A 27,606-nucleotide genomic window follows, 5' to 3' on the forward strand; every position below is an offset into this window, starting at 1 on the left:
CTCTGGTCCTGTCTGTGTGGAGTCTGCATGTTCTCCTTGTAACCACTTGTGTTTTACCGTGCTTCAGTTTCCTCCCACGTTATGAAAATGTGTGGACTAGTGGGTTAATTGGCCACTGTAAATTTTCCCTCGTGTGTAGGTGAGTAGTAGAATCTGGGGAGACTTGATGGGGATATGGGGAGAATAAAATGGGTTAGGGTAGGTTTAGCGTAAAAATGGGTGCTTGGTGGGTGGCGCGGATGCGGTGAGCCGAATGGCTTGTTTCCATTCCGTATCTCCCTAATCTGAAGTGCTTTGGAGGAGAGAGCAAGGGAATGGGATCAGCTAAACTGCTCTTACACGAGCCTGTGTGGATTTGACAGGCTGAAAGGCCTTCCTTGCTGTAAACATTCTGTATTTTTGTGAAGTTTTAATGTATCGTAGATAATTAAGAGTTACTACCCTTCTTCAAACATTATCAACGGGATCTCAGAAGAAAGCTCCAGTTTCACAATTTGTACCTGCCCTTTTCTTGGTTCACACTGTCCAAATAGACTTTTGACAAGTCTCATTCCCGTAAGACTATTCTCCATTCTTTATATCCATGGTTCACAACACAAAAATGTGTATGATATGCCACTGAGTATTGCAACATTCTCAATAATTCACTTCATGATTGGACAAGTCGCTTTCTTTCTCCTGTTACGATTAGACCTTGGAAACATCAATCAATTTACAAACCAGGCACACTTTCAACTCCGATTGGTTGGATTGATTTGGCCTTTGATTTGTTAATCCATGTGTCAATCCCCGCCCTCTGGCATTGTCACATCTGAGCCCTCGGCTTTGCGTACATTCCATTGGCGGCGTTGAAGGGATGGACATTACCAATTGGATAGCGGTGTCTGTCACTCATTCCTTAATCTTGACAGTTGGCGGGGCGGCTGGTGATCGAAAGACGAGGGAGCGAGACAAGGGGCAGCGAGTACAGCGGACCGATACACTGCAACGCGTAACTGTGTTACTCTCCTAGTTATGGAGCAAAGAACAAAACTGGAAATGGAAACATGCATTAAAGGTAGGCTTCAGCTTTAATCACTCCACACAATCTTCAGAGTTAAATTGTAATGTACCAATCGCTCGGATTCAGTGCCGTTTAACTGACATGTTCTTTTCTGACATTTAAGGAAAGCAGTCAGGATGGTATGGGGTACATGTAAAGGCAAGTCATGAAAGAAACGGCCACATTTGACTTCAGTTGCTGCGATTTAAGGGAGAGGGGAGAGCAGTAACGGCGCAGTTTAACTTTCTTAACTCACAGAATTGCAGGCATGTTTATAATCGTGTGAAAGCTCTGCATTTTTGCAATAGATTCTGGGATGGTTTCGCAATAGGTATAGCTGTTTCTGACATTTATGATACTTTCAATTGGCGCGTGATTTTTGTTTTAGTCATTTCCAACCCTAGTGGCTATCAAAAGATTTTTTTAAAGTAAAAACTAAGTATCATATTGCGTGGTCCACTCTGCGAATCAGAAGCATTAAAAAATTCAAATATTATGCGGCGGATTTTAGTATGTGGCCCATTCAGTGTTAATTTTCGTTTTCCATTACGGTATATCAGATACCTATTGTTCATTTCAGCCACATTATAATGTCAGTTATCCAGGAAAGAATAATTGTGCACTGATAATGTGGATGTAAGGAGAACACTGAGCAGCTAAACAAAGCGTCAGAAGGGTGGGATTGTACATGATTTATTGTTTGGGACGTAATGATGTTCAGATTCAATCTCAGGGGTGCTTATTGTGTATGCTGGACACACACCCACACGTCTGAAATTACCCAGGGGAGAGGGGAAATCACCTGCCCAGAGGGGAGTTTAAAACGCGACTGCACAGATTTCTCTGTCACTCTATTTCTTCTGGTCAAAGAAAGTATCGATTGTCATTTAGATCCGCCTTAATCAATCACATATGTCAGTGTTCACGCAGCTTTTGTCTTTCGGTTGAATGAGAGCGTGCCAATAAATGTAATCGCTTTTTGAACTTCAATAAAATGTTGATCTTTATGGACAGTTTCTGCATTTTAGATTATTTATAATAGTGGAAATGACTTTTTCAGCATTATCCTAGAATTGATGAAAGACTTGCTGTTGAGAAAAAATATGACAGAAAAGAGTTTCTCATGAGAGCAACCAGCTAGCTGAATGGATTGCAGAAGAGGTGATGGTTGTGTGATGTGGACAAATCCGTCCTTGCAAAGAGTGATTGATCTCATGCCTTTTGTAGATAAGGGCACAGAGAAGATAAGCAGCCTTTTAGTATTCTTTGTCGATTGAGATATATGTTTCCTTACTCTACGAAACAGAGCTTAATTATTTTCAGGAGAGGGATCCCTTGTCATGCATCTTAAAATATTAATTTACCTACAATATAAGCTAAATGTGATCTTTGGACTAACTTTATGATATTCAATACCACACCATTTTGCCATTCCTCTGATTTTTATTTGGGCATTAACATAAATGGGACTGATCCAGCAGTAAAAATCTGCAACAGTCATAGGGCTCTAGAGTGTTGGAGGATTACTACTTGACAATGAAGTAGGGTCCACAAGTTCGAATATTTTCCAAACAAGTGTACGTGGATGATCCTTGGACATTTCCATTCAGGGGAATCTTAAACCAAGAGCTGCATCAAATGGCAAATGCAGAACCCATTGGCCAAGCAGTGAAAAGGGGGAGATGGAGATGCCTTAGCCAGATGATGAAAACCAACATCCCTACTGTCCAGAACAACCTTATGCTAAGAAGCAAAGTGTAAGTTGGATTGTTACAAGGTGATGCAATGATGAACAGTACAGAATGAGATAATGTGACCTGATGTGAACATCATAAACAAGCCAGAAATCAGCAGCAGAGATATTCTCTCACAGAAGTGCAATGAGAATTGAATGATGAATCAATCATCACCAGTAAAATAAGGAACTTTAGGGTGGCTACCAGTAAAATAAGAGGTTAAAATGACAGATTATGTTTGTCATAAATACCGTGTCAAAGGATTTCCCCTACAGCAAGGGAAGAAGAAAGCACTGTTTTGGATTAACACCATTATTCTCTTTAGTCACTGATAAATTTTACTGATATTATTGGGGATCATCTTATGAGAAACCAAGGGTAGGAAAGGGGAATAGTTAAAAAATTAGCAGTGAATTAGCAATTTACTGAAGTAAACCAACAGCAGACATGGAAGCAGGGAGTTTCTATTCTAGCAGCAATGTTACCATTAATGTTGTGTAGTCCTACAAATGATTACCCTTAAAACACTGATTCTGCTGCATTCAGAAGCTGTCTGGGAGATCATCTCAGCCTCCTCTTACAGCAGAGGGGCTGCTGGTGATGAAAATCCCTAGGCAAATTAGAATTCTTTTGGTGGGCTCTTAGCAGTGCCCCTGCCTGCAGCAGGAAGCTTACCAAGCACGTTGCCAATTTTCTTTAGCAGTGGATAGATTTACCCATCTACAGCAGATCCCACCCCAACTGCATTATAATTAGAACAGGAATTGATAGATGACAAAAGACCATCTACTTGTTCTTCTAACATCCTGGTTAATGATGCTGCAATGGCTTTAGTGTCAGTAACCAATGTCAACAGTTTGGTCCACAATAGACCCAGAAATAAAATCAGAACAACCCTGGTGGTGATGATCTTCGGGAAACATAGGTTCAAATTCATTTTTCTTCCTTGCAAAATGATGCATTTACTACATATCATATCTCAAGTTAGTCAATGATGGACTTTCCACTGCCAGCAAATTTTACTGATACTTGAAATGCTTTGATTTGCTTAACAATCAGATGTAGTCACCAGGACGAGATTCCAGGCTTGGTAAGATGGGATGCCATGCTTGCCTTAAGTACTCAAATGCTGTTATGACTGTAATGTCGATAGAAAATGCATAATATCACTTCAGTGATGTACTAGCCAGCTTTCACTTAAGGCAGTGCTTACACAGAAGCCTGTTTTATAATTCTCAACTTTGTTTTCAAATCCCTTTTTATTTTTCTGTTATCTCCAATCTCCTCTATCTCTACCCTTTCTCACCCCCCCCACCCCACCCCACCCACCACCTAGACTTCTGTACTATTCTAATTCTGCTCTGATATATATCCCCAAATTTAATTATTCCATAGTTCTGTTGCCAAGCCTGTGAGCTCTGGAATTCCCTCATTAAACCTTTCTCCACTTTCCTCTTAAGATATTTCTTTATAACATCTTACATTTCACCACAATTTTGGTCATTTACCTTTAAAACTTTATTGGCTCATCTTCCTTTGGTTTAGAGAACACTCTTGTGAAGTACCTTTTGCTACATGATGGGTGCTACATGAATGGAGATTTTGTAATGTTACCAACATACTTATTTTGCCAGGTGTGTCTGTTGTCTATTGGAAAGAATGCTAAAAGGTAAATATGGTTAGCATGTGGCGCAGGAACAGGTTTAATGGGTTCCCATAAAGGTTTCATCCCTGGTGAGAGGAGATCCACTCGCAATCCAGCAAGTGTAATACTATTCTAATAAATCTACTATTTCTTCTCTTATTTTATTACATTACCTGGGAATTAAGTTCCCAAACTAAAGTTGACGAGAATTACTATCTGATATATTCATCCCAACCAATTTTAAAATAATAACCATGTGGTTAAAAATGCCACTCTCCTCAGATTTTATTTACTTGGCAGATTAATGGCAGTGTGACAAAGGATTATAGACAAGTCATTTAGTTGTAATTTAAGTCATTTGGGCAATAACCAGAATATGGATGCAATTCCACCAGCGGACCCCATTCAGCTGCTGGCATATGACAGCAAGTAATGACAATACAACAGGGACTACATTCAGAAATAACTTTAGTTGTCATATGCTATGGAATACCCAGTTCTTTATTCTATATAATTGAATGGTCCAATGACTTATCCTGAAGTAATTACAGTGATGGAGTCCAATGGTTCTCTAGGATCACAGAAGAAGCTTACTTCCACCTGTTTTGTCTGCACTGGCTCTTTAGTATAATTATCCAATTAATTCCATTCATCTAATTTTTCCCCATGGTCCTGAAACATTTTTGCACTGCGTCATTTGTTTAAAGTTTTGTGACATTTTTAGATTTTGTAGATTTCTTTCAATGATTCTATAATCAGAGACAAAAAAATTAATTTGGCCGATTGAACCATTAGTTTATTATTATGTAATGGAGTCATGCAGCATGGAAACAGGCCATTTGGCCCACCATGTCTATACCAACCAGTGGAAGCCCATCTGTATCAATCATCTCCTCCTTCCAGCACTTGACCCACAGCCTTCTATACCAAGGCAATGCAAGTACTCGTCTGGACATTTCTTAAATGCTGTCAATGGCTTGACCTCAACCATTCCCTCAGTCAGTGTATTTACAGGTACTCGCCACTCTCTGGGTGAGAAATGTTCCCCTCAGATTTCCTCTAGATCTCTTACTATTTACTATGTCCTCTAGTAAATCCATGTCCTCTAGTTTTATCTGCTTCTGTTACGGGGAATAGTTTTCTGTAATCTACCCTATCTATACCCATCATAATTTTATATCATGTCCCCTGCTTCAGGGAAAACAGACCCAGCTTGTCCAGTCTCCCCTCACAACTGAAACGTACCATCCAATGCAACATCAAGATGAATCTCCTTTACACTCTCTCCAACAGAAAAATGTCTTTCCTAGAGTGTGGTGAGCAGAACTGCACACAATACTCCAGCTGAGGTCTGACTAATGTTTTAGAAAGTTGGAACGTAACCTCCCTTATCTTGCACTTTAAGCCCAAGTCCAAATATGGACCAATACCAGTTGTTATCCAATCATGTTTCTATCCATGCAGCTTTCCTTAAAACAAGCAATGCCGAAGATATTTTGTATAAAGTTTTCAGTTTCATCTTTTCTAAAGCTTTCTAAAAATTCATATACCTGTTGTTCCTAGGTAACAAACATAAGTCGATTTTGTCCACAAAAGTCACTTGATACAGTAACCATACCTCCACAGTATTGTAATGAATGACATCAAAAGCACATTAGACTGATAAGAAAGAACAATTACTAAACATGGAGAGAGAGAGAGAGAAGATACTAGTTTTGCCAGTCATAGAACAGAACATATGTCAGGCTTTTGAATTTAATAATATGATGGGAGCTCGCACATATATATGGGTGTTCCCATGTCAGGCATTCGTAACCTGGGGACAGCCTGTACATTAGCTACATTCTTTTTGATTGATGATTTAAGTTTTTCTTCAGCATCATATTGTTCTTTGTTTAGTTTATATTAAATTTTTGAGTTAAAGAAAAAACTGCTGGAAATCTGAAAAAAGTAGTAAGTGCTTGGTGAAAAAGAAAGAAAGCATAACATTTTTATCAGAAGATAGTCGTCTTTTTGAATCATGCAATTAAAGAGATGTGTCTTAAATGTCCATAAGTATGTCTTTTGGATTGGTTTGAGGAACCATTACTTATTCTCAAATGTTCAAATTTGGCCCCGTGATGTTTGCTAACTTTAAAAAAAATTGACTGGCTACAAAGGGTCCCTCTACAAGTCAGACTCCTGTAATCCCTAATGTATATCTTCATTGACCACCTTCTAACTATCAAATGTAATCGCAACCTCAGTCTTTCATGTTTTTGGGTTGTGCATATACCTAATCATTGATGATATGAAGAAAGTCTAATTTATTGTGAGGGAGAGTTTGGAATCTACATTTTCTGATGAGTTGTGAGACGTATAAGATAATTGGAGTAAAATGTTCCAGAAATATTATTGGGATTAAAAGCTAAAACTACAGTATGCAGGTGATCTTGCATTTCTGTTGCTATCTGGCTCGTCTTTCAATGCCATTCATGGAGAACGTATTGCCCTCACCCTTGACCACTGAACTAATAAAGGGGTTGTATTGTAGATAGGAATGTAAAATGGATTAAAATGAAAGGGATAATGAATTGTAACTTGCAGAACTGGATAGAGGTGATTTCAATGGTTAACTGATGGATTTAATCTTGAGCAGTTTATTTCAATAGCAATCTTTATAACTGTCATGTATTCTAATATCTGTCAATATGTGATATTTTAGAAATTCTGCAAAGATTTTTTGGATTTTAATTGTCTCCTGCAACTATTTCCAATATTTTCTAAATTTTATACATCTTATTTGAAAAGTGATGCCTCTACTTGTGCAGTGCTCTCTCAATACTGCACTGAAACGCCATCATAGATTTTCACAGCCAAGGCCAAACTTATCCAGCCATTGACCTTGCAGCAAAAAATAATGGGTGACAACAGAAACTCTAATAATTTTTACCCATTCAAATTTTGGGAGGATGAACTTGTATTACCCCTACAAGTGACTTCACTGCTGTGGGAACTGATTGCTCTGAAGTTTATCTTGCTCTACACCTCTTCCTGTAGTGTTCTCCAGCAGCATTTTAGCTTGTTCGTAGGGTTCTTCTTTCCAACATGAAAAAACCATTGCCATTTGGAAAATTATTGGGGCTCTCTGGGTGGGGAAGTGGGAGCGATTGTACATATAAACATAAGCAATTTATATTCTGCAATAATTTTTTTAAAAAGTAAATATGAAATTATTATTTGTTGTCTTGTTTTTCAATCATTCTGAATATTAAGGACAGGGTGTTGCATCTTACTGTTTGAATAGTTTGATTGTTGGCAAGCAGTTAATTTGAACTTTGTACATGGAAGTTAAGAACAAGTGTAATCCTTTAGTCACTGGACTTGCTGTTTACATTTCTGGACAGTCCGTCCCAGTTAGGAATGTGTAGTCTCCCTAACTGTTATTAGTTGCTGGTGAACAAAGACCTTGACAATGGCAAGCTGAGAGCCTAAACGGTCAGATCCAGCAAAGTGACTTGTTCTCTATTGTCCATGCAGATTTCCTCCAACTATTAGGAAGGTGGTGGCTCTTGACAAACTATCACAATATAGTCAGAATGCTTTTGCTCAGGTATCTGTTTAAACTGGATTTGATGCAATTAAAGTGGGAATAACCCAACCCAACTGCAGCACTCATTTCAGCTGTCTTAGTTGGTAGCAGGATCATAGACTTATATAAAATCAGGTCTGTGATTCTGCTGCCAGGATAAATGAACTGGATTTAATAGTATGAACAGTGGGGAGTTAGCTCACAGACACTGGTTTCCTGAAATACAATCTTAAAAAGAACAGTAGTATAAAAGGGCTTGAAACAGGTGTTTTTGGTACTGGACAAATTGACCACAATAAAGTGGAACACATCTCACACCACAGTGGTGCAAAACCTATTTACAGAATCTTAAATGCAAAATTACTTGTACTTAGAGAGTGCAGGAGTCATTTTGAGTTTTAGGTAAATTTATTTGCTTTTTTAAAAAAAATAATGTACCAGTAATTGAATCTAAGAGGAAACAACACTTGTTACACCACTTAGTGAGTGTGTTTGACAAATGGAGTTTGATTATTTTTAATTAATTTTTTTTGTTTAAAGGGACAGCTATTTATGGATTAGATATTATGGATTGTTTTGAAACAATGTGTGACAGGATGAGTAGTTTCCTACACAGTAAACTAATTACAGGAGATCCAAAATATTTGATCAGGTTTGTGGCACAAGATTGTGAGAGCTATGATTGGTGGTTATCCATTCAGTAACTTCATTGATGTCACTGGGGGAAGTGCCAAGTTGAAGCAGATGAGAAGAGTGCTAAGCATGTGCCTTGTTTGGTTTGGCTGACCTGAACTACCCCTACATGACCCACTGGATGGCCAATACATATTACAATGGTTGTTGGCACATTCCTTGTCCTGATGTGTTATGCAGGGTGACCTGAAAGAGTGGGTAGGTTGTTTCTTCATAAAAAGTGACAAAGGTAGTACTTAAAAATCAGGACAAGTTAGATCTTAACTTCAAATATTGAATACTTTTAGTGAGACCTTACAATATATTTTCAAGCAACTGAACTGCAAAGTCAAGGCCATCTGTACTGTAAACATTACAGTGTGTCGCTCTATTAATGTTGGCTATGATGAGCCCTTTTCTTCCAGACTGCTGTAGATATTGAATTGTGGATGAAATAATTTCCTGGTTTATTTTTGTATTTTTTTTCCAGAAAATCCGATTGGATAAAAATTCTTGGAAAATAATATAGCCAATAGTATTTAATAACAGGGTGCAGTTGTAATGCATTAAGTTCAAGTAATGTCAAAAGAATCTGCTGTCAATTAATGGACTCTTTGCCTGGAGGGTGTGGTTTGGCCCTTTCTCACAGCCATCAGTAGGAGGATAATTGGAACTAGTACAGGGAGGACAATGTTTGTGGAAAGTCTCTCACCATGTTGTTTCAGAGAAGCATGTGATCAAGCTTTTTTTTTGCAGTATGCCTGATACAGGGTACATTAAATTTTTAGCATGTAGCTACTTCAATGGCATTTTTGAAGAGATTAATACTAGTCATTAAGTGACTATTTTGGAGGCTGTTGCTTTCCATGAATTGAATTTGTGTGCCCATTATTTGTGATCAAGTAACTCTGATGGGGGAGCACCATAAATCTATTTTTAAAAAGATCTTCAATTTAGTTGGAACAGTAAAAGTGTGTAAATACCAATTTAAATCTGTTAAAATTTTGTTAACCATCCTTAAAGCAGCTTTGCAGCAATCCACAGCATAGTTTCTATTCTTTTTCACTGACATTCACAGACTCATTTATTCAGTTTTATAATGAATATATTTACATGTCTCTGAATAGTGATCTGACTCGCTGTCATTTTTTAAAAACTCTGTTATCCTAATATTTTGAGCATAGTATTTAAGAGTTATTTAAAATACTTTCAACCTATTTAAATCTTTTTCTCACTGTGGGTAATGTAAATCTATGTAAGCTTTTCCCACTTTGACTTTGTTCATACATTCATTGCTTACAAACCAAATTAGATTTATTTAACTCCATCCTGGCTACCCACCACAGATTCCCGTTTTTCATCAATTTGCTGCTCATCATCTTCTTGGAACTAAAGCGTACCTATCCACACCTAAACTGGTGGCTTCTAGTTCCTCAATTACAATCGCTTCCAGTTCTCCAATGCCTCAAATTTCAAAAGCTTGGCCAGAAATTCTTCTGTGGTGACAAAGGCCAATATGTGTTTAATATCAAGGGCAAAATTCTATATTGCACAAAACCCTGAGCTTTGTTCATTAATGCATTGAAGTAATTTTGTGGGGTGGTGCAGGGGGAATTGTGACATATGGTGGACAGGAGAGTCAGGGTATCAGAAGAAGGTGGGATTGAGACCTTAAGAGTTGAGTCTGGTATCAGGTTGGGTGTGGAGTCAAGATTGGCAATGGATGCAATCTGGTGAGAAGTGTTTGAGGTCAAGGTGTGGGGACTGAAGGGGAGAAATGTTGAGATCCTGAGTGGATGTGTGTGATGGTGGGAGACTGAAGGATACTTCCTTAACTTAAAGTGCACTTTCCTGAAGCCAATTCCAAATGTCAGAATCCAGGGGATAGAGAAGTGCAGCTTGAGTGAAAGGCTGCTTTTGCATGAGTGATTCATGCCTCTGAATCATATTTAATCTTTGTGCATGTTTCCAGCTCTACCTCATATCCTCAATAGGTTTCCTCAAAAACAAGTAAAATAGAATTTTCAAGAGGGAAATCCATCCCTTTCCTGAAAACTTGAGAATTTGTCCAGTGTGGCAAATATTTGTAATGCCTTCCTTTTCTAGAAACTTGTAACAACTTCCTGGCTTTTCTCACATATGTACTTGAATTTACTAGAAGTCTTACTGTGTGAAATTGGGCACCATTTTGCATGAACTGGTGCCTCCATGCCTTCACATGTCATATATCAGAGGACCTTGAGCAATTTGGTAAACTTTGAATTCGATGCAGCAACAAATTCTTAATTTCTTCAATTTTTTGGGCATTCCCTCCACTCACTGAGTAGCCTACCTTTCAGCTGCCTGGATCCCATTCTCTTGGATTCGCTCATTTAAACCCTGCACACATAAATGAAGACAGGTGCTCTGCTCCACAGGACATTTTAAATGCCAGAATCTTTCAGCCAAAAAAAAAGGGATGTGGAGAGTACCCAGAATGAGGAAGCAAGCTGAGAAAACAATAGTGATCCTGTAGGATGAAAAAAAACCTGGAAGTTATTATGTGCTTCCGGAAAAGTAAGGCATTACAAATATTTACCACGCTAGATAAATTGTTGAATTTTCAGGTAAGTGATGGATTTCTGTCCTGGAATATTTTTTTAAGTGATTTGAGAAGGACCACTGAGGCATAAGGAATTATGCATGTAGATTAAACACTGTACAAGATAGGACTGCCACAGTGTCTAGAGACCAAGGAAGTCTGATAATGGAATTTTGCCACAGACTAAATCTAAAAGAGATTTTCAGATCAATGAAAGGTTTGGGGTGAGTGTAAAGTCTAAAATTTTCAAAAGGGAACTTTAGACTCAAAATGGACTTGCATAATGAAAGGTAAAGAATTTTATTTCTACAGAGAGAATCTTTATCAACAGCAGATCCTAAGACAGAAATCATGGGATTGCTAGGTTTTGCTGACAACTCCTCCCACAGTGTGGGGAACACCAGTCGTTGGAAATTCAACAATTGGAAAACAGAAAATGCAGCAAACTATAAAATTTGGATTTTAAACAGTCTAAAATTTGGATCTGCAGTATCTCTGTGGAAAATTCCAGACAAAAAATGGCCCAGATATTGCTGGAAACTACTGGTGCTGGCAAAGGGAGCCACCAGCTTTTATCTTTTATCTGGGTTGATTTCAGCGGGGATTGCAGAGCTGTGCGGAAGAATGGAAAGGGGAAGGTAATTTCCTTTCTTTATTTGTTTTAGTTTTGTTTAATGCTTCTAATTACTTTTGTGTTGTCAGCTGATTTTATTTTTATTGTTTAGATTTTTAAATTTTTAATCATTTATTGCATTCTTGGTAACTCTGAAATCTAATTCAATGTCAGAGATTTTCAGAAACATATAAAAACGCCTGCATCTTTGAAAACCGGCAAAGCTGGGGTGGGTACAGGGAGACCAGAAGTGAAGATTGTGTAAGGTGGGTCTGTGCCAGAAAGTCTGTCCCAGTCGATAGGTGCATATGAGTTTTGCATTATTGTCTTGATCTTCTATAGCTAGCCATCAATGTCCATTTGGATAATACTTCCTCTTTGTTTACATCTGCAAATGTTCTTTTGTACACATCCTTTACATGGTTTCACTTTATAGAACGTAGAACATAGAACATTACCATAGGACCATAGAACAATACAGCACAATACAAGCCCTTTGGCCCACCATGTTGTGCCAACCTTTAATCCACGCCTAAGACTATCTAACCCCTTCCTCCCACATATCCCCCATTTTAAATTCCTCCATATGCTTAGCTAACAATCTCCTGAACTTGACCAACGTATCTGCCTCCACCACCACCCCAGGCAGCACATGCACCAACCACTCTCTGGGTGAAAAACCTCCCTCTGATATCTCCCTTGAACTTCCCACCCATTACTTTAAAGCCATGCCCTCTTGTATTGAGCATTGGTGCCCTGGGAAAGAGGCGCTGGCTGTCCACTCTATCTATTCCTTTTAATATTTTGTACACCTCTATCATGTCTGCCCTCCTTCTCTCCAAAGAGTAAAGGCCTATCTCCCTTAGTCTCTCCTCATAATCCATACTCTCCAATCCAGGCAGCATCCTGATAAATCTCCTCTGCACCCTTTCCAACGCTTCCACATCCTTCCTATAATGAGGCGACCAGAACTGGACACAGTACTCCAAGTGTGGTCTAACCAGAGTTTTGTAGAGCTGCATCATTACCTCGTGGCTCTTAAACTCGATCCCACAACTTATGAAAGCTAACATCCCATAAGCTTTCTTAACTACCCTATCCACCTGTGAGGCACAGTACAGGCCCTTCTGCCCACAATGTTGTGCCAACATTTTATCCTGCTCTAAGATCTATCTAACCTTTCCCTCCCACATAGCCTCCTCTTTCTCTATCATTCATGTGTCTATCTAAGAGTCTCTTAAATATCCCTAATGTATCTACTCCCACAACCTCTGCTGGGAGTGCGTTCCACGCTCTCACCACTCTCTGTGTGAAAAAAAAACTTACCCCTGATATCCCCCTTATATCTTCCTCCAATCACCTTAAAATTATGTCCTTTCATGTTAGCCATTGTCACCCTGGGAAAAAGTCTGACTGTCCACTCGACCTATGCCTCTTGTACATATCATCTTGTACACCTCTATCAAGTCACCTCTCATCCTCCTTCTCTCCAAGTAGAAAAGCCCTAGCTCGCTCAACCTATCGAAGGCCACATGCTGTATATAAATGATCCATGAACATGGAATTGCCTACATTGAGCTTGATTTTGACTGCACTTTCTGCACTCTCTTTAAAAGAGAAAATCCAAAATAGGAAGGGGAGAGCGAATTGTCCATTTTTTTTGAGAACTTGGTATTTAAGCTTGTAGGAACTTAAGCAGTATAGGAAGTTGGAGATGAGTTGGTTGGGGGCAGTGAGGTTGGAGGAAGAAACAGCCTCCTAATTCATCAAGACATTCTACTTTTCTTACTGCTTAAGCTATTGTGGCTTGCATCGGATTAGGAAACTCCAAAAATAATATATGAAACCTCAGCAATATACCCAGGCCCCTTTTCTCTTCCTTCTCTTGATGTGCATCCACCCTTGCAGCTGCCTTAGGGCCTGCACTGCCACTAAGTCTAATAGTTCCACAAGCCAGTCCAGAAATCTTCATCCTACAGGTGAAGGACAGGGAAATTGTATAATGTGAGTGAGCATGATCAGCTGATGAAGGGTGAGGTATTGAGAAAGGATTTGGAAATTGGGTAATTGGGTGCCCTTCAGCTCAAGGGCCTGGGATACCATATTTCATGGATGCTTCTTCTAGTGTAAATGCAGACATTGGGGGATGGAGTAAAAAATCATTGTGGAAAACAGATGCTGCAAGTAGATAAGTCAGGTACCCACATATGCTGGATTGCAGATCTCTCTGGGGTCTCCATGAGAGAGAAACTTTCAACAGACTGTGGTTCCCCAAGTTCAACCAGAGATGTCTATGGTACCAGAATAGAGAAAGCTGTCACTTTTGGCAAGCAGACTAACTTCTTACAAGGTATGCTGAGTTCATCAGAATCATTATCTCTGCTTTTCTGCACATTAGTTCCCATTTAAAAGCACTGCCCCAGTACTGTCAAGGTAGTAGTGGGCGTGGAGAAACATTTTTTTTCTTTTTTTCTCTCTTTCCTCTTTTTCTGCCTTTAGATAAGTTGTAAGTGTTTAATTAGGCCTTTAGTATTCTTAAGTGTTTATAGATGTAAAAGGATGTGGTTACAGATTACAACACAAGGTGCAGCTTGTTTCATGACCATTCCAGGATTTAGCTGGCATGAGATGAAGGTCAGTTTATCCCAGGAGGCAAACAGATGCCAGATATCCCCACCCCTCCTGTCACGAGTATTAAATGTTTGTTTCTTACACTGTCAAACTGGTATAAAAGGACATAAACAATAGATAATATCTGTATTATTGAAGCTGCTCATAACCATTGTCCTTGATGTGGTTTGAGAATGGCTTTGATGAGATGTGTCAAGGGGAGGCTCTTGGGGAAAGTGCCAGAGGATGCATGTGGGACTTGGTGATTGCAGTAGATAATTGAGCATAACTTTTGTATCATTGTGATGTGATATTATCATCTATCCTGGAACAGTAGCTTTCAGACTATAACTGCTTTTTGGGTAAATACAGGGGGAATATCCTATGTACTTGGGGGAGGGATACTAACAAGGTAGCTCCATTGATCCCTGGTGTAGCCTCTCACCAATCTTTTTTCCAGGAAGAAAAAATGTTTGTTGACCTATGGACAATGAGGAAGGAGACAGCTTCTCATGAGGTGGCAGAATGGCAAAGTTGCAAAGAGTTTGAAGTAGAAGAAAATCCTCCAATCAGACAAGGAAGAAGGAGCCCAAAATAAAAAAATAGAAAATGCTGGAATTATTCAGCAGGCCAGCCACTGTCTGTGGAGATAGACACAAAGTTAACTTTTCAGGTTGACCTTTCAGCAGGACTGCAGTGTGTCTGTTTTTATTTCAGCAGCAGCTGCAGTATCTTGCTTTTCCAAACAGCTCAGACTTGTAGAACCTTAAAATTGATAAATTGGTTTATTATTGTCACATGTACCAAGGTACAATGAAAAACTTTGTTTTGCTTGCCATCCGTACATCAGCATATGGGGTACAAGGGAAAAGCAATAACAGAAAGCAGAATATAGTGTTACAGTTACAGAGACAGTGCAGTGCAAGCAGACAATAAGGTGCATGGCCATGACTAGGTGGACTGTGAGGTCAAAAGTTCATCATATCATACAAGAGGTCTGTTCAGTAGTCTTATTATAGTGGGACAGAAGCTGTCCTTGAGTCCGGTGTGTGCTTTCAGGCTTTTGTATCTTCTACCCGATGGGAGGGGGAGGAGAAAAGAGGATGTCTAGGGTTGGGGGGGGGGGGGGGAGGGCGTGGTCTTTAATTATGCTGGCTGCTTTACCAAGGCAGCAAGAAATGTAGATAGAGTCCTTGGAGGGGAGGCTGGCTTTTGTGATGTGCTGAGCTGTGTCCACAATACTCTGCAGTTTCTTGCAGTCTCAGGCAGAGCAGTTGCCATACCAAGCCGTGATTCATCCAGATAGGATGCTTTCTATGGTGCATCTATAAAAATTGGTGAGGGTCAACGGGGTCATGCCAAATTTCTTTAGTCTCCTGAGGAATTAGATGTGCTTTCTTTGCCATGGTGTCTACATGGTTGGACTAGAACAGGTTATTAGTGATGTTCACTCTTAGGAAATTGAAACTCTCAACCATCTCAATCTCAGCACCATTGATATAAACAGGTGCATCTGCATTGCCCCGCTTCCTGAAGTCAATGACAAGCTCTTTCATTTTGCTGACATTGAGGGAAAGATTGTTGTCATTGACACCATGTCACTAAGCTCTCTATCTCCTTCTTGTACTCCAACTCATCGCTATTTGAGATTCAGCCCACTACAGTGGTGTCATCTGCAAACTTGCAGATGGAGTTAGAGCATAATCTGACCATGCAGTCATGAGTGTACAGGGAATAAAGTAGGCTGAGGACACAGCTTTTTGGGGCACCAGGGTTGGGGATAATTGTGGCAGAGGTATTGCTGCCTATCCTTCCTGATTGCAGTCTGTTGGTCAGGAAGTCAAGGAGCCAGTTGCAAAGGGAGGTGTTGAGTCTCAGGTCTAGGAGTTTGGAGATGAGTTTGCTTGGAATTATGGTATTGAAGGCAGAACTGTAGTCAATAAATAGTAGACTGATGTAGGTGTCTTTATTATCTAGATGCTCCAGAGATGAGGGTAGGGCCAGGAAGATGGTGTCCACTGTGGACCGGTTTCAGGACCTTACGGCCTCTTCCACTGTTTACACTGTTCTGCCTTGTCCTGCTGTATTTTGCCTTTAATAGTGGAAGTAGGGCTGAAAATCTAAACCGGGGCCTTTAAAAGCTCCTGCTGATTGGCAGAATCACTGGAATAACGGTATAAATAATTTTGCATAATGTTTCTGTTATGGACCAAGGGTTTTCTGCACATCTCTCACCATTGTAGGCCAGGTGTCCACAGAATGATGTGGAGCTTTCAAGTCATATTAAATTCTAGATCCCTATTATTTGTAAACAGTGGTGAGATAACCGGTTCACTGATCAGATTATGTATTTGCAACAGTGGTAGTGGATACAGTTCCATTTACCCTTCTTGAAAATAAAGTAAATAAGTAAATCAAAATGTGTTCACTATGTTGAATTTACAGCGTTTACATTAATTACATTAAGAAGTCAACGTGGCAGTTAGGTTTTCAATATAGACCATTTTCCAGCTCATCAGAGTTCGGACCAGCTTGCAACCCTCCCGCTGAGCCTCTGTTGTAGTTGTAACCCGGAAGTAAATGTGACGGTTTGAAATTTATTACTACCATCTACAATGTTGAATCAATTTGTTAATAGCTGCAGGCAGATCTGTAGAGAAGGAAGGAGAGTGTTGTACAAAGAGAACTAGAAAGATACCTGCTGTTCAGAGTTTCACGGAGTTCAGTTTAATGAGCCTATGGCGGACTACAGTGGAAAAGAAACAGTAGCTAAACCTGCAGAAAAGTATTAAAATTGTATTATTCACCCTCTGGGCAATGGCAATGTCTGAGATAGAGATTCTGGATAGAATAAGTCAATTAAACATCACAGGATACCAGTGCCCACAGACATTTTATGGTGCATGAATTTTCTGCTTTCCTGAAGTAATACATTCCGTTCATACTTACCTGCAGATGTATTCTGAGTTATGTCTTTGATTTTTTTTTGGTTTCAGATTGTAGGCACAGAGGTATAATTGCATCTTATCTGTATACTGATCTTTAGTATTAGCAGATGACTGCATGTGTGTTGCATCAGAATGGATAATATTGCTCAGAATTAGTGTGGAAATTTACCTTGGGTCACTACTGCCAAGGCTGCATGAAAGTATTGTCTATTGGTTTACTCATTCACCCCTGTAAATTCCTTCAATTGAATGAGAGTTGGCTATTCTGTCTGGTATTCCTTTTCATTGTGAAGGATGTATAATGGGTGACTGATCAGTTATTCACTTGTTTGGCAGTACTCCCAAATTAAGACGAAATATGGATCTAATTCCATTGTTCTCTGAGTTAAATGTACGCAAGTGCTTTTGTTTCTGTGATCAGGTCACTTCAGTAAGTTCCTTTTTCAGGGCAATTAGATTGTCACCATACATGGGCCAGACATCCAGTATCGCAGAAAGCAATAAAGCAGTTGCTAGCTTTCACATGCAGAAATTGATTAAGATAAGACTGATGGTAATGCAAAATATATTATTCTTGATTCAAGAGTTTTCAAGGCTAAAGTATGGAGGCAAAATTTTAAGAAGCTGAGGAAAAATCCAAACAGCCCATGCAGAGAAATGAGAAAAGGTACACAATTTTTCAACGATAAAGGCACTTCAGCTATGTATTTTTTTCCAGATAGAGTGAAAAGAAATTGAACTATATTTTTGGCATCTTCATTGGACACTAAAGAAACAGCTGGTGAGTGGGAGTCAGCAGGCAAAGCACATCTATCCACTTGATATGAAGGTCATGAGGCTCAAGCTATAATGAAATTTTGGTCTCACCTCCATGTAGCTGGTAAACCGAGATGCTAAAGTAACATTCTAAGAGTTGATTGGTGGTTGAAACTTAGAAAAGGGAGAGTCTCTTAGGTAGAACTATTGTTGAGGTGTTTGCAGAAAAACTTGGTTACCCACCCAGGATGGCAGAAGTGGTATTCTATCCTTGTTATTTGACATTCTGCCTAGAAATGGTACAGCTGTTAAAGGCAATATTGATCTGTCATGGGTAGGGAGCTACAGAAGTAGCTGGACCAGTAGTTCAAGGTCCAGGTCTTCTGCCACCTGACAGTATAATAGGAAAGAGTTGCAACTCCAGAAAATAGGCTTCTTGTGGGGTTATCTGCAAGAATGGTGGGTAGTGACAAATTCGCAAAGTAAATAGTTTTAGGTGACTGGAGAAGTTGCAATTAGACAACCACAGGTGAGGGTTTGGAGCAGGACAGAAAGAGAGTTCTATAATGTGTCGAGCTCAGAATTCATTGAGATGAGGATGTAGTGGTACAAAGCTGAGTCCTCTGCTGAGGACTGATCATTTGTTATCAGCGAGGGAAGGTCAGAAGGGATGGTGAAAACATGGCCAGGGGGAGAATGGGGAGAGAGAACTTGAAAATTCAGCTGCACCATTTTTCTGACATTAAAACTGCGTTTGCAATTTCCCTAAAGTTGTTTTGGAAAAAAAAACTTTAAAAACTCAAATTCATTAGCAATAGTTCTATAACAGTGCAAGTAGGCTTCCTCATGCAATGCTGCTCTTTTTCAGAAAGTGGCCATTAGGGTGCAAATTGTCCAGTTTAGTAGCACCTTTCTTATAGATCTGACCTCAAGAAATGGCCCATAAAGAGTCATACCATAATAAGCCACTGCTCTTTCAACAACTTAGCATTGCCAACAGGGAATGTGTGCTGGATACAAGATGGAAGAGGGAGTAAGAGTACACCGCAAGGCCCAGAGGAACCTCTGCAGCTTTCTTGTGCATGACAGAAAGTTCCCATGCAGGTGTCTGTAAGCACACGAATGCCCTCTATGAATCCCTGTATTTGTGGGAGGCCAACACTGCACTCCCTAGGTGTATCTGCATCCCGTTTTCGGGATAAGTTATTCACATGACAACATGTCATGTGACATATCCCAGCAGAGATGGCCTCAAAAAAAGTCCCAGAGGTAAGGTTTCTGTGCATGTGACAAGTGAGAGCTAGGACTCATGGTGTCAGAGGTCATGGACTAATGTGAAATAATGAATAAATGCTAGGAGCCTGCACTGTTAAAATTATTTTTTGATAAATGTAATTTTTACATTCACAACCTGAAGGGGATTTAGTGGCAGAAAAGTTCATTATGCATCTGGACCTTGACTGGGCAGGAGTGTGGAATTACTCATTTTGTTTTCTGAAAGTTACTGGATAAAGGAGACTGAGTTTTCAAAATATTCACAGAGAACAAGGAGATCTCCTATGGTGGAATTTGCTGATGGCTTCTACCAGAGTCCAAGTATTGACAGCTATATAATACGAGAAACAGATATTTAAATGTGGCTGCTTGGAAGAAAGTAACAATGTAAAAGTTATTACTTTGAATCCATTAACACTAAAACTATGCATCTGGATTTAGCACATGAAAGACTAGGTCTGCTTGAGAAAGGCTAAGGCTTTGTGTGTGGTTTCTGCACAGCCAGGATCTGGTTTGTGATTAGTATGTTTCTTTTGAAACTTGGACCTAGTTTGTGTAAGGATGAAATTTGTTCTTTGAAGTCATGAGGCTCTGGGGCTTTGAGGTTTGAATGGTGTGTGTTAAGTCTGAGTACTGGTGTCGAGAGAAATGTAGACATGATATGAGTCAAGAGATATGACTTTGCCACTGATTATTTCCTATAGCACCTGCAGGAACCATGCATTGAAAGTTAGCAAAAGGTCAAAATCTTTCCATCATGCAGCTACAAATTGCCATTCAATCCATTTTGAAGTGTGAGAACCAAATTTGAAATATTTCCACCACAGTGTGTAAAATCTGTTGCTTTTTGGTGAATTTTGCTTAACCTACTGCTACAAATTGATTTCTGTCATTGATGCTTTTGAGGAGTGACTTGGATTGCTTCCTTAAATAATGTGAATATCCCTTTTTTATGAAAGTTGACTTGCACTGCTCCATAGTTACACATACAATAATGTGAGCCTGGAATGCAACAGCAGCAACTTCTTGTGGTCTGAGTTAAGATACTTGTCTTTCGCATGTGCATTCCTTCAATTTCTCCATTGGCTGACCAAAATACTAAATGAGGCAAGACTTGTAGTGAACCATTAAGTAGCTTTCTTTCATAGTTTAAACGCATAAGTTAATACACACAAAATTGGTGAATGATTTCACAATATGGTGAGGATGTAGATCAACAGAATTGATCAATTTCCCCTTTTTAAATTTTTTCTGCAGATATAAAAATAATTAACACACTAAACCACTCCAGTCAATGTATCACCTAACTAAAGCTCAACCGACCATCTCCTGTGTTTAGCCTGCACCAGAGCTGCCTCTTCTGTGCAGTCACTTGAACTTGATCATGCTCTCTAACTATCTGAGCAGCAGCATTCAGTAGCTTCTTTTTCATTTCTCTCACTCTTTTTATATATAAAACTCAGTATTCAAATTCATTAAAGGATTTTGCAAAATTGCAGTGTCAGTTGTTTCCCCTATCCCAACCATTATTACCTTGTACTTAATGAGCTAATGAATTGTTTAACTGTTTCTGAGCTAACAATTTTTAACAACTGTACCTTAATGGGCTACCTGTCAAACTTGTGATATTAATTTCTGCCATTAAACATTTTTTTAAAAATCATCCTTTCTATGGATATGTGGTCAGAATATCCTGGATGTGACGACCACCTAGTGAGCTTTTAAGTTTACTTAATTCTGCTGAATGGGTTAAATTGGAGTTATTTTTGAGGTCCAAAAATAGACTAGAATGTATATGAAACCCAAGCATCTTAACAGTACATATATTGTTTTAAAAAGGTGCCTTGGGAAATGGAATCTAATTTTAACCATAATTACACTTTATTAGAGTCTGAGGTGGTGTGTTCCATGGTTTATCATGCAATTCACTCTGAAACAAGACAGATGGCTAATGGGACTGATGGGGAGAATATAAAACTGATGAACTCATCAGCACACAGACAACTTTGCTGTCTGCAATTCAGTGTTGAATCTGTATTCGTTTTGCCAAATCAAGTAGAGTTGGGTCAGCTAGGCCAAATACAATCTGACTTGACCAAGGTTTTTGAACTCTTCAACATAAACCATAGGCAAATCTGAAAGAAAAAAATGAAATTCAATGACCTAGAAATTCAAGTTTACTCAAGTAGTGGAGCAGATAGCCACAACAGAGACTAATCAGGTAAGTACTTCCAATCTTGAGGGGCACTTGGAGTCACTGGCAATATAATTCCAGTTCGGGATGGCTTATGACTTGTCAGGGAATATGCAAGTGGTGGAGTTCCAATGTGCCTGGTACCCTTATTTTCCTTTGTGATAGAGTTCACAAGTTTGGGAGGAGCTATCAAGGTACCCTAAGTGAGTAAACATGGCTGATATGCAGTGCAGCCAATGTTCAGCCAGTGAGTGTATTTAAAAAGCTTAATAAGTGGAGGGCAACTGAAGGGTTAACAGAGTGTTGCGTGCTTGATTAGCGGGAGTGTGTACTTGAGGTAATTGGCAGGGACAAATATAAGGAGGGGTAACTGAAGAGGAGCGGCCAGTGTGTGAGTGGCTCAGGGTAGGAGTGGGGCTTTGAGGCTTTGGCCAGCTGAGGAAGAGCTTGCTCCCAGAAAGGTAAGGCCGGTAAGTTCCTTTAATTTAATTAACTTAGGAGTAGGTAGTAATGGCAGCAGTTAGGGCAGTCGAGTGCTCCGTATGCAGTATGTGGGAAGTCAGGGACAGCACACTTGTCCCTGATGACTACACCTGTAAAAGGTGCATCCAGCTGCAGCTCCTGACAAACTGAGCTAGGGAACTGGAGCTGGAGCTGGATGAACTCTGGATCATTTGTGAGGCAGAGGCAGAAATAGACAGGAGTTTCAGGGAGATAGTCACCCTTAAAAGTCAGGAGGCAGGTAGCTAGGTGACTGTCAGGAAAGGGAAGGGGTATAGACAAAAAGAGCAGGGCACCCCTGTGGCCGTTCCCATCAACAATAATATACTGTTTTGGATACTGCTGGCGGGGACAACCTACCAGGGACAAGTTGTACTGGTCGCGTCTCTGGCACGGAGACGGGACCCTCGGCTCAGAAAGGAAGGAGGGAAAAGAAGAGAGCAGTAGTGACAGGGGATTCGATAGTTAGGGGGACAGATAGGAGGTTCTGTGGGAGAGATCAAGAATCCCGGATGGTCTGTTGCCTCCCTGGTGCCAGGGTCTGTGATACCTCGGATTGAGTTCTCGATATTCTCAGGAGGGAGGGTGAGCAGCCCGATGTCGTGGTCCATGTAGGGACCAATGACGTGGATAGGAAGGAGGAGGAGGTCCTGCAAAGAGAGTTTAGAGAATTAGGTGCAAAGTTGAAGGACAGGACCTCCAAGGTTGCGATCTCAGGAGAATGCTACCTGTGCCACGAGCTAGTGAGGCTAGAAATAGGAGGATCATGTGGCTAAGGAGATGGTGCAGGAGGGAGGGCTTCATGTTTCTAGACAATTGGACTTCCTTCCAGGGAAGGTGGGACCTGTTCTGACAGGACGGTTTGCACCTGAACTGGAGGGGGACTAACATTCTTGCGGGTAGGTTTGCTAGTGCTGCTCTGGGGGTGGGTGGGGGGGGTGGGGAGGAGTTTAAACTAGATTTGCGGGGGAGGGGAACCAGAGTGTTAGAGCAGATAGTGAGGCGGAGGAGGAAAAAGGTCATGCAAGGACTGCAGGTATCGACAGAAATCAAAGGTTTGTATGTGATAGAAATGTTCTCAGATGCATCTATTTCAATGCAAGAAGTATTGTAGGTACGGCAGATGAGCTTAGTGATAGCTCATCAAGTTTCACTGATAGCTTAGATTGCTATCAGTGAAACTTGGATGCAGGAGGGGCAGGACTGGCAGCTTAATGTTCTGGAGTTCTGTTGTTTCAGACATGATAGAGGGGGAGGGATGAAAGGGGGAGGAGTGGCATTACTAGTCAGTGAAAATATCACAGCTGTGCATAGACAGTACGGTCCAAAAGGCTCGTCTACAGAGGCCATATGGGTGGAGCTGAGGAACAGGAAAGGTGTGGCCACACTAATAGGGTTGTATTATTGACTGCCCAATAGTTAGAGAGAATTGGAGGAACAAATTTGTAGTGAGATAGCAGACCGATGTAAGAAACAGAAAGTTGTAATAGTAGGGGATTTTAACTTTCCACATATTGACTGGGACTCCCACACTGAAAGGGCTGGATGGCTTGGAATTTGTCAAATGTGTTCAGGAAAGTTTTCTAAATCAATTTATGGAGGTACCAACGAGAGAGAATGCAATACTTGATCTCCTATTAAGGAACCAGGCAGGTCAGGTGACAGAAGTATGTGTAGGGAAGCATTTTGGGTCCAGTGACCATAATGTCATTAGTTTCAAGTTAATTATGGAGAAGGACAGGTCTGGTCCTTGAGTTGAGGTTCTAAGTTGGAGAAAAGCCAATTTTGTGGAAATGAGAAAGGATCTAGGAAGAGTGGATTGGGATAAGTTGTTTTCTGGCAAGAATGTGTTCAGTAAGTGGAAGGCCTTCAAAGGCGAAATTTTGAGAGTGCGGAGTTTGCATGTTCCTGCCAGGGTTAAAGGGAAAGTTAACAAGCATAGGGAACCTTGGTTTTCAAGGGATATCGGCGATCTGGTTAAGAAAAAGAGAGAGGTGTATAGCAGGTATAGGCAACTAGGAACAAATGAGGTACTTGAAGAGTATAGAAAAAGTAAGAAAATACTAAAAAAGAAAATCAGGAAGCCAAAAAGAAGACATGAGGTTGCTTTGGCAGATAATGTGAAGGTAAACCCGAAGGGTTTCTACAAGTATATGAAGAGTGAAAGGATAGTAAGGGACAAAATTGGTCCCCTAGAAGATCAGAGTGTTTGTCTATGTGTGGAGCCTCAGGAGATGGGGGAGATCTTAAACAGTTTTTTTGCATCAGTATTTACTCAGGAAACTGGCATAGTGGATATGGAAGGAAGGGAAACAAGCAGTAGTGTCATGGAACATATAGGGATTAAAGAGGAGGCAGTGCTTGCTGACTTACAGCGAATAAAGGTAGATAAATCCCCTGGGCCTGTCATGATATTTCCTCGGACCTTGAGAGACGAGTGTAGAAATTGCAGGGGCCCTGGCAGATCGATTTAAAATGTCCTTAGCCACGGGTGCAGTGTCGGAGGACTGGAGGGTAGTGGAAAGGTTGTAAACTGGATTCGATATTGGCTGTGTGGGAGAAGACAGAGTGGTAGTGGATGATTGTTTCTCAGACTGGAGGCCTGTGACTAGTTGTGTGCCTCAGGGATCTGTGCTGGGACCATTGTTGTTTGTTGTCTGTATCAATGATCTGGATGATAATGTGGTAAATTGGATCAGCAAGTTTGCTGATGATACTAAGATTGGAGGCGTAGTGGACAGCAAGGAAGGCTTCAAAGCTTGCAGAGGGATCTGAACCAACTGGAAGAATGGGCCAGAAAATGGCAGATGGAATTTAATGCAGACAAGTGTGAGGTATTGCATTTTGGAAGGTAGGACATACACAGTAAATGGTAGGGCACTGAGGAGCGCAGAGGAACAAAGGGATCTGGGAGTTCAGATACATAATTCCTTGGAAGTGGCGTCGCAGGTAGAGAAGGTTGTAAAGAAGGCTTTTGGCATCCTGGCATTCTTAAATCAAAATTTTGAGTATAGGAGTTGGGATGTTATGGTGAGTTTGTATAAGGCATTGGTGAGGCCAAATTTGGAGTATTGTGTGTAGTTCTGGTCACCTAACTATAGGAAGGATATTTGTAAGATTGAAAGAGTGCAGAGGAGATTTACTAGAATGTTGTCGGGTCTTCACGAGTTGAGTTACAGGAAAAGATTGAACAAGTTAGGATTTTATTCCTTGGAGCTCAGAAGAATGAGGGGAGATTTGATAGAGGTTTTCAAATTTGAGGAGTATAGACAGAGTTAATGTGAGTAGGGTCTTTCCACCTAGATTAGGAGAGAAGTACAAGAGGACATGGCTTTAGGGGAAAAGGTTTGGGGGAATGTCTTCACTCAGAGTGGTGGGGGTATGGAATGGGCTGCCATCTGATGTAGTAAATGCAGGCTCACTCTTAAGTTTTAAGAATAAATTGGATAGATACATGGGCAGGAGAGGTCTGGAGGGTTATGGACTGGGTGCAGGTAAATAGGACTAGCGGAATAATGTTTTGGCACAGACTAGAAGGGCTGAATGGCCTGTTTTCTGTGCTGTAGTGTTCTATGGTTCCCTTGTGGAGGCAGTGAGTGTTGCGGGTGGTAGATGAAATATTGGTCGTCGATTACTTTTCCTGGATGGTATCAGGCTACTTGAGAGTTGTTGTCTCTGCATTCACCCGTGCAACTGGTGAGTATTCTGACTCATCATATGCCTTACAGATGGTGGAAAGGTATTGCATGTCAGGAGGTAAATCACTGTGTGTAGGATAACTAGCCTTGGTATATATGTGGCCAATTAATTTTCTGGTCAATGGTAATCCCTAGGATGTTGATGCTAGGGACTTTGCAATGTTGAATGTCAGGGGTGACTCAGATTTTTTTTTGCTGGCAATGGTCATTGCCTGGAACTTCATGACATAAATATTACTTGTCACTTAGCAGCCCATGTCTGAATGTCAACTAAGTCTTGCTGAAGATGGTTGGTCTTCAGCTCCCAACAGTGACCAAGTCCCAATCTCTTCAATTCCTTCATCAATGCTTTTCCTTCAGCTCAGACTTCAGAATGTATGTTGATGATTGCAACACTTCTGCATGTACGTATTCATTTGTTGAGATGTTCTGGGTTTGGAATAATTGACCTCCAACTTCCAGAACCATTTTCCTCTGTGAAGTATGACATCCTCCATTTTGAGGGAATGATTACAGTAGGTGCAGTGGTAAAAGCTGAGGGTGAATAGTTGAGCCAATACTGTGGCCAGGGATAACCTGGAACAAAGATGATGTAGCCAGTGGAGTGGAAGAATGAGCAGAATCTACGGTCAGGACCAAGGAACAGGTGGACTGCTGGGATGTGTCAGTGAAGAGAGGCTTGCTGATGATCAGGGCCTTGGGGAAACCGTTGTGTTAGGCAACAGGAAGAGCCATGGTAGGTGGGATCCGCAGGGTTGAGAAGATTTGAGGGTCATGCGGCTGGGTGAATCAAAGGGTCATGGTGGGATGGTGTCAGGACTGACATCCAGGAGGGAGGTGGTGGGAGAAGTTTGTAGAATTGTTTTCCCATTTCAACTGACAGTGTCCAAAAGTCTGTTGATGTTAGCTTTGAATACATGTGCAACCACAAGCTTCTTAAAGTAGAAAATTTCAGAAATTTACAGGCTTCAATGAAAATAAATGTCTCCTCATCTTGGTCCAAAAAGGCTCTCACCTTTTCCATGAGCCGATTCTCCATAGTTCTAGGAACTCTGTCGAGGAAAATTACTTTGCTGTGCAGCCTATCAATCTCTCCCAGAATCTTGCATGACAAAACAAGATTACCTCATTCTGTAAAATTCCAGTGAGGTAAGGATATCCATTTTAACCTTCCTCAATAGGGCAGCCTCTTTCTCCCAGGAAACAATCTAGTGCATCTATATTGCCAAGCCATGCACTCATCAGTCAGAGACCAATACTACACATGGTACTCCAGGTGTGATCTCTCCAAAGGTCCACGTGGTGCAGTAAGATTTGCTTAATTTTCTAATTCATATTCCTTGCACTATTGAACAATATTTTGTGAAAGTTAAGTCCATTTATGCCATGCAACTATTGTACACTTTCCCTCCATTACAACAGTGACTCCAATTCTAAAGAATTTAGTAGCTGACTCTAAGGCACTCTAGTACATGCTGGAGTCAGAGTCATAGAGAAAGACAGCATAGAGATGGACCTTCTAGCCAACTGAGTTTACAACAGGCATCAGACACCCATTTACATTAATCCTATCATAACCCATTTTTGTTCTTGAAGGCCTTGAAAACCCAAAGATAGTCAAGTTCTCTTCTGACCGTCAAATAGTAGTAAGACCATCATATGTTGTATATTTCAGAATCTTTTAGTAAAGGTGAGCCATCTGATGTACATCTCTTTACATACATTGCCTTTGCTGAATCTCTCTCCTGTGCTCCTTAAGCACAA

General features: G+C 40.5%; 1 protein-coding gene across 2 annotated transcripts in view; it reads left to right on the forward strand.

Annotated features, from left to right (window-relative positions):
• Positions 1-915: 915 nt before the first annotated feature.
• The window catches only part of afap1 (actin filament associated protein 1), a 232,885-nt gene continuing 206,194 nt past the window's right edge, over positions 916-27,606 (forward strand). For both annotated transcript variants that reach the window (XM_052009986.1, XM_052009989.1), the window contains exon 1: positions 916-1,057. In XM_052009986.1, coding sequence (XP_051865946.1) covers positions 1,015-1,057 — 43 coding nt within the window. In that variant the 5' untranslated portion in view covers positions 916-1,014. The remainder of the gene's footprint in view (positions 1,058-27,606) is intronic.

Source organism: Pristis pectinata, chromosome 2 (genome assembly GCF_009764475.1).
Source record: "Pristis pectinata isolate sPriPec2 chromosome 2, sPriPec2.1.pri, whole genome shotgun sequence".
In the NCBI taxonomy this organism is placed as follows: Eukaryota; Metazoa; Chordata; class Chondrichthyes; order Rhinopristiformes; family Pristidae; genus Pristis; species Pristis pectinata.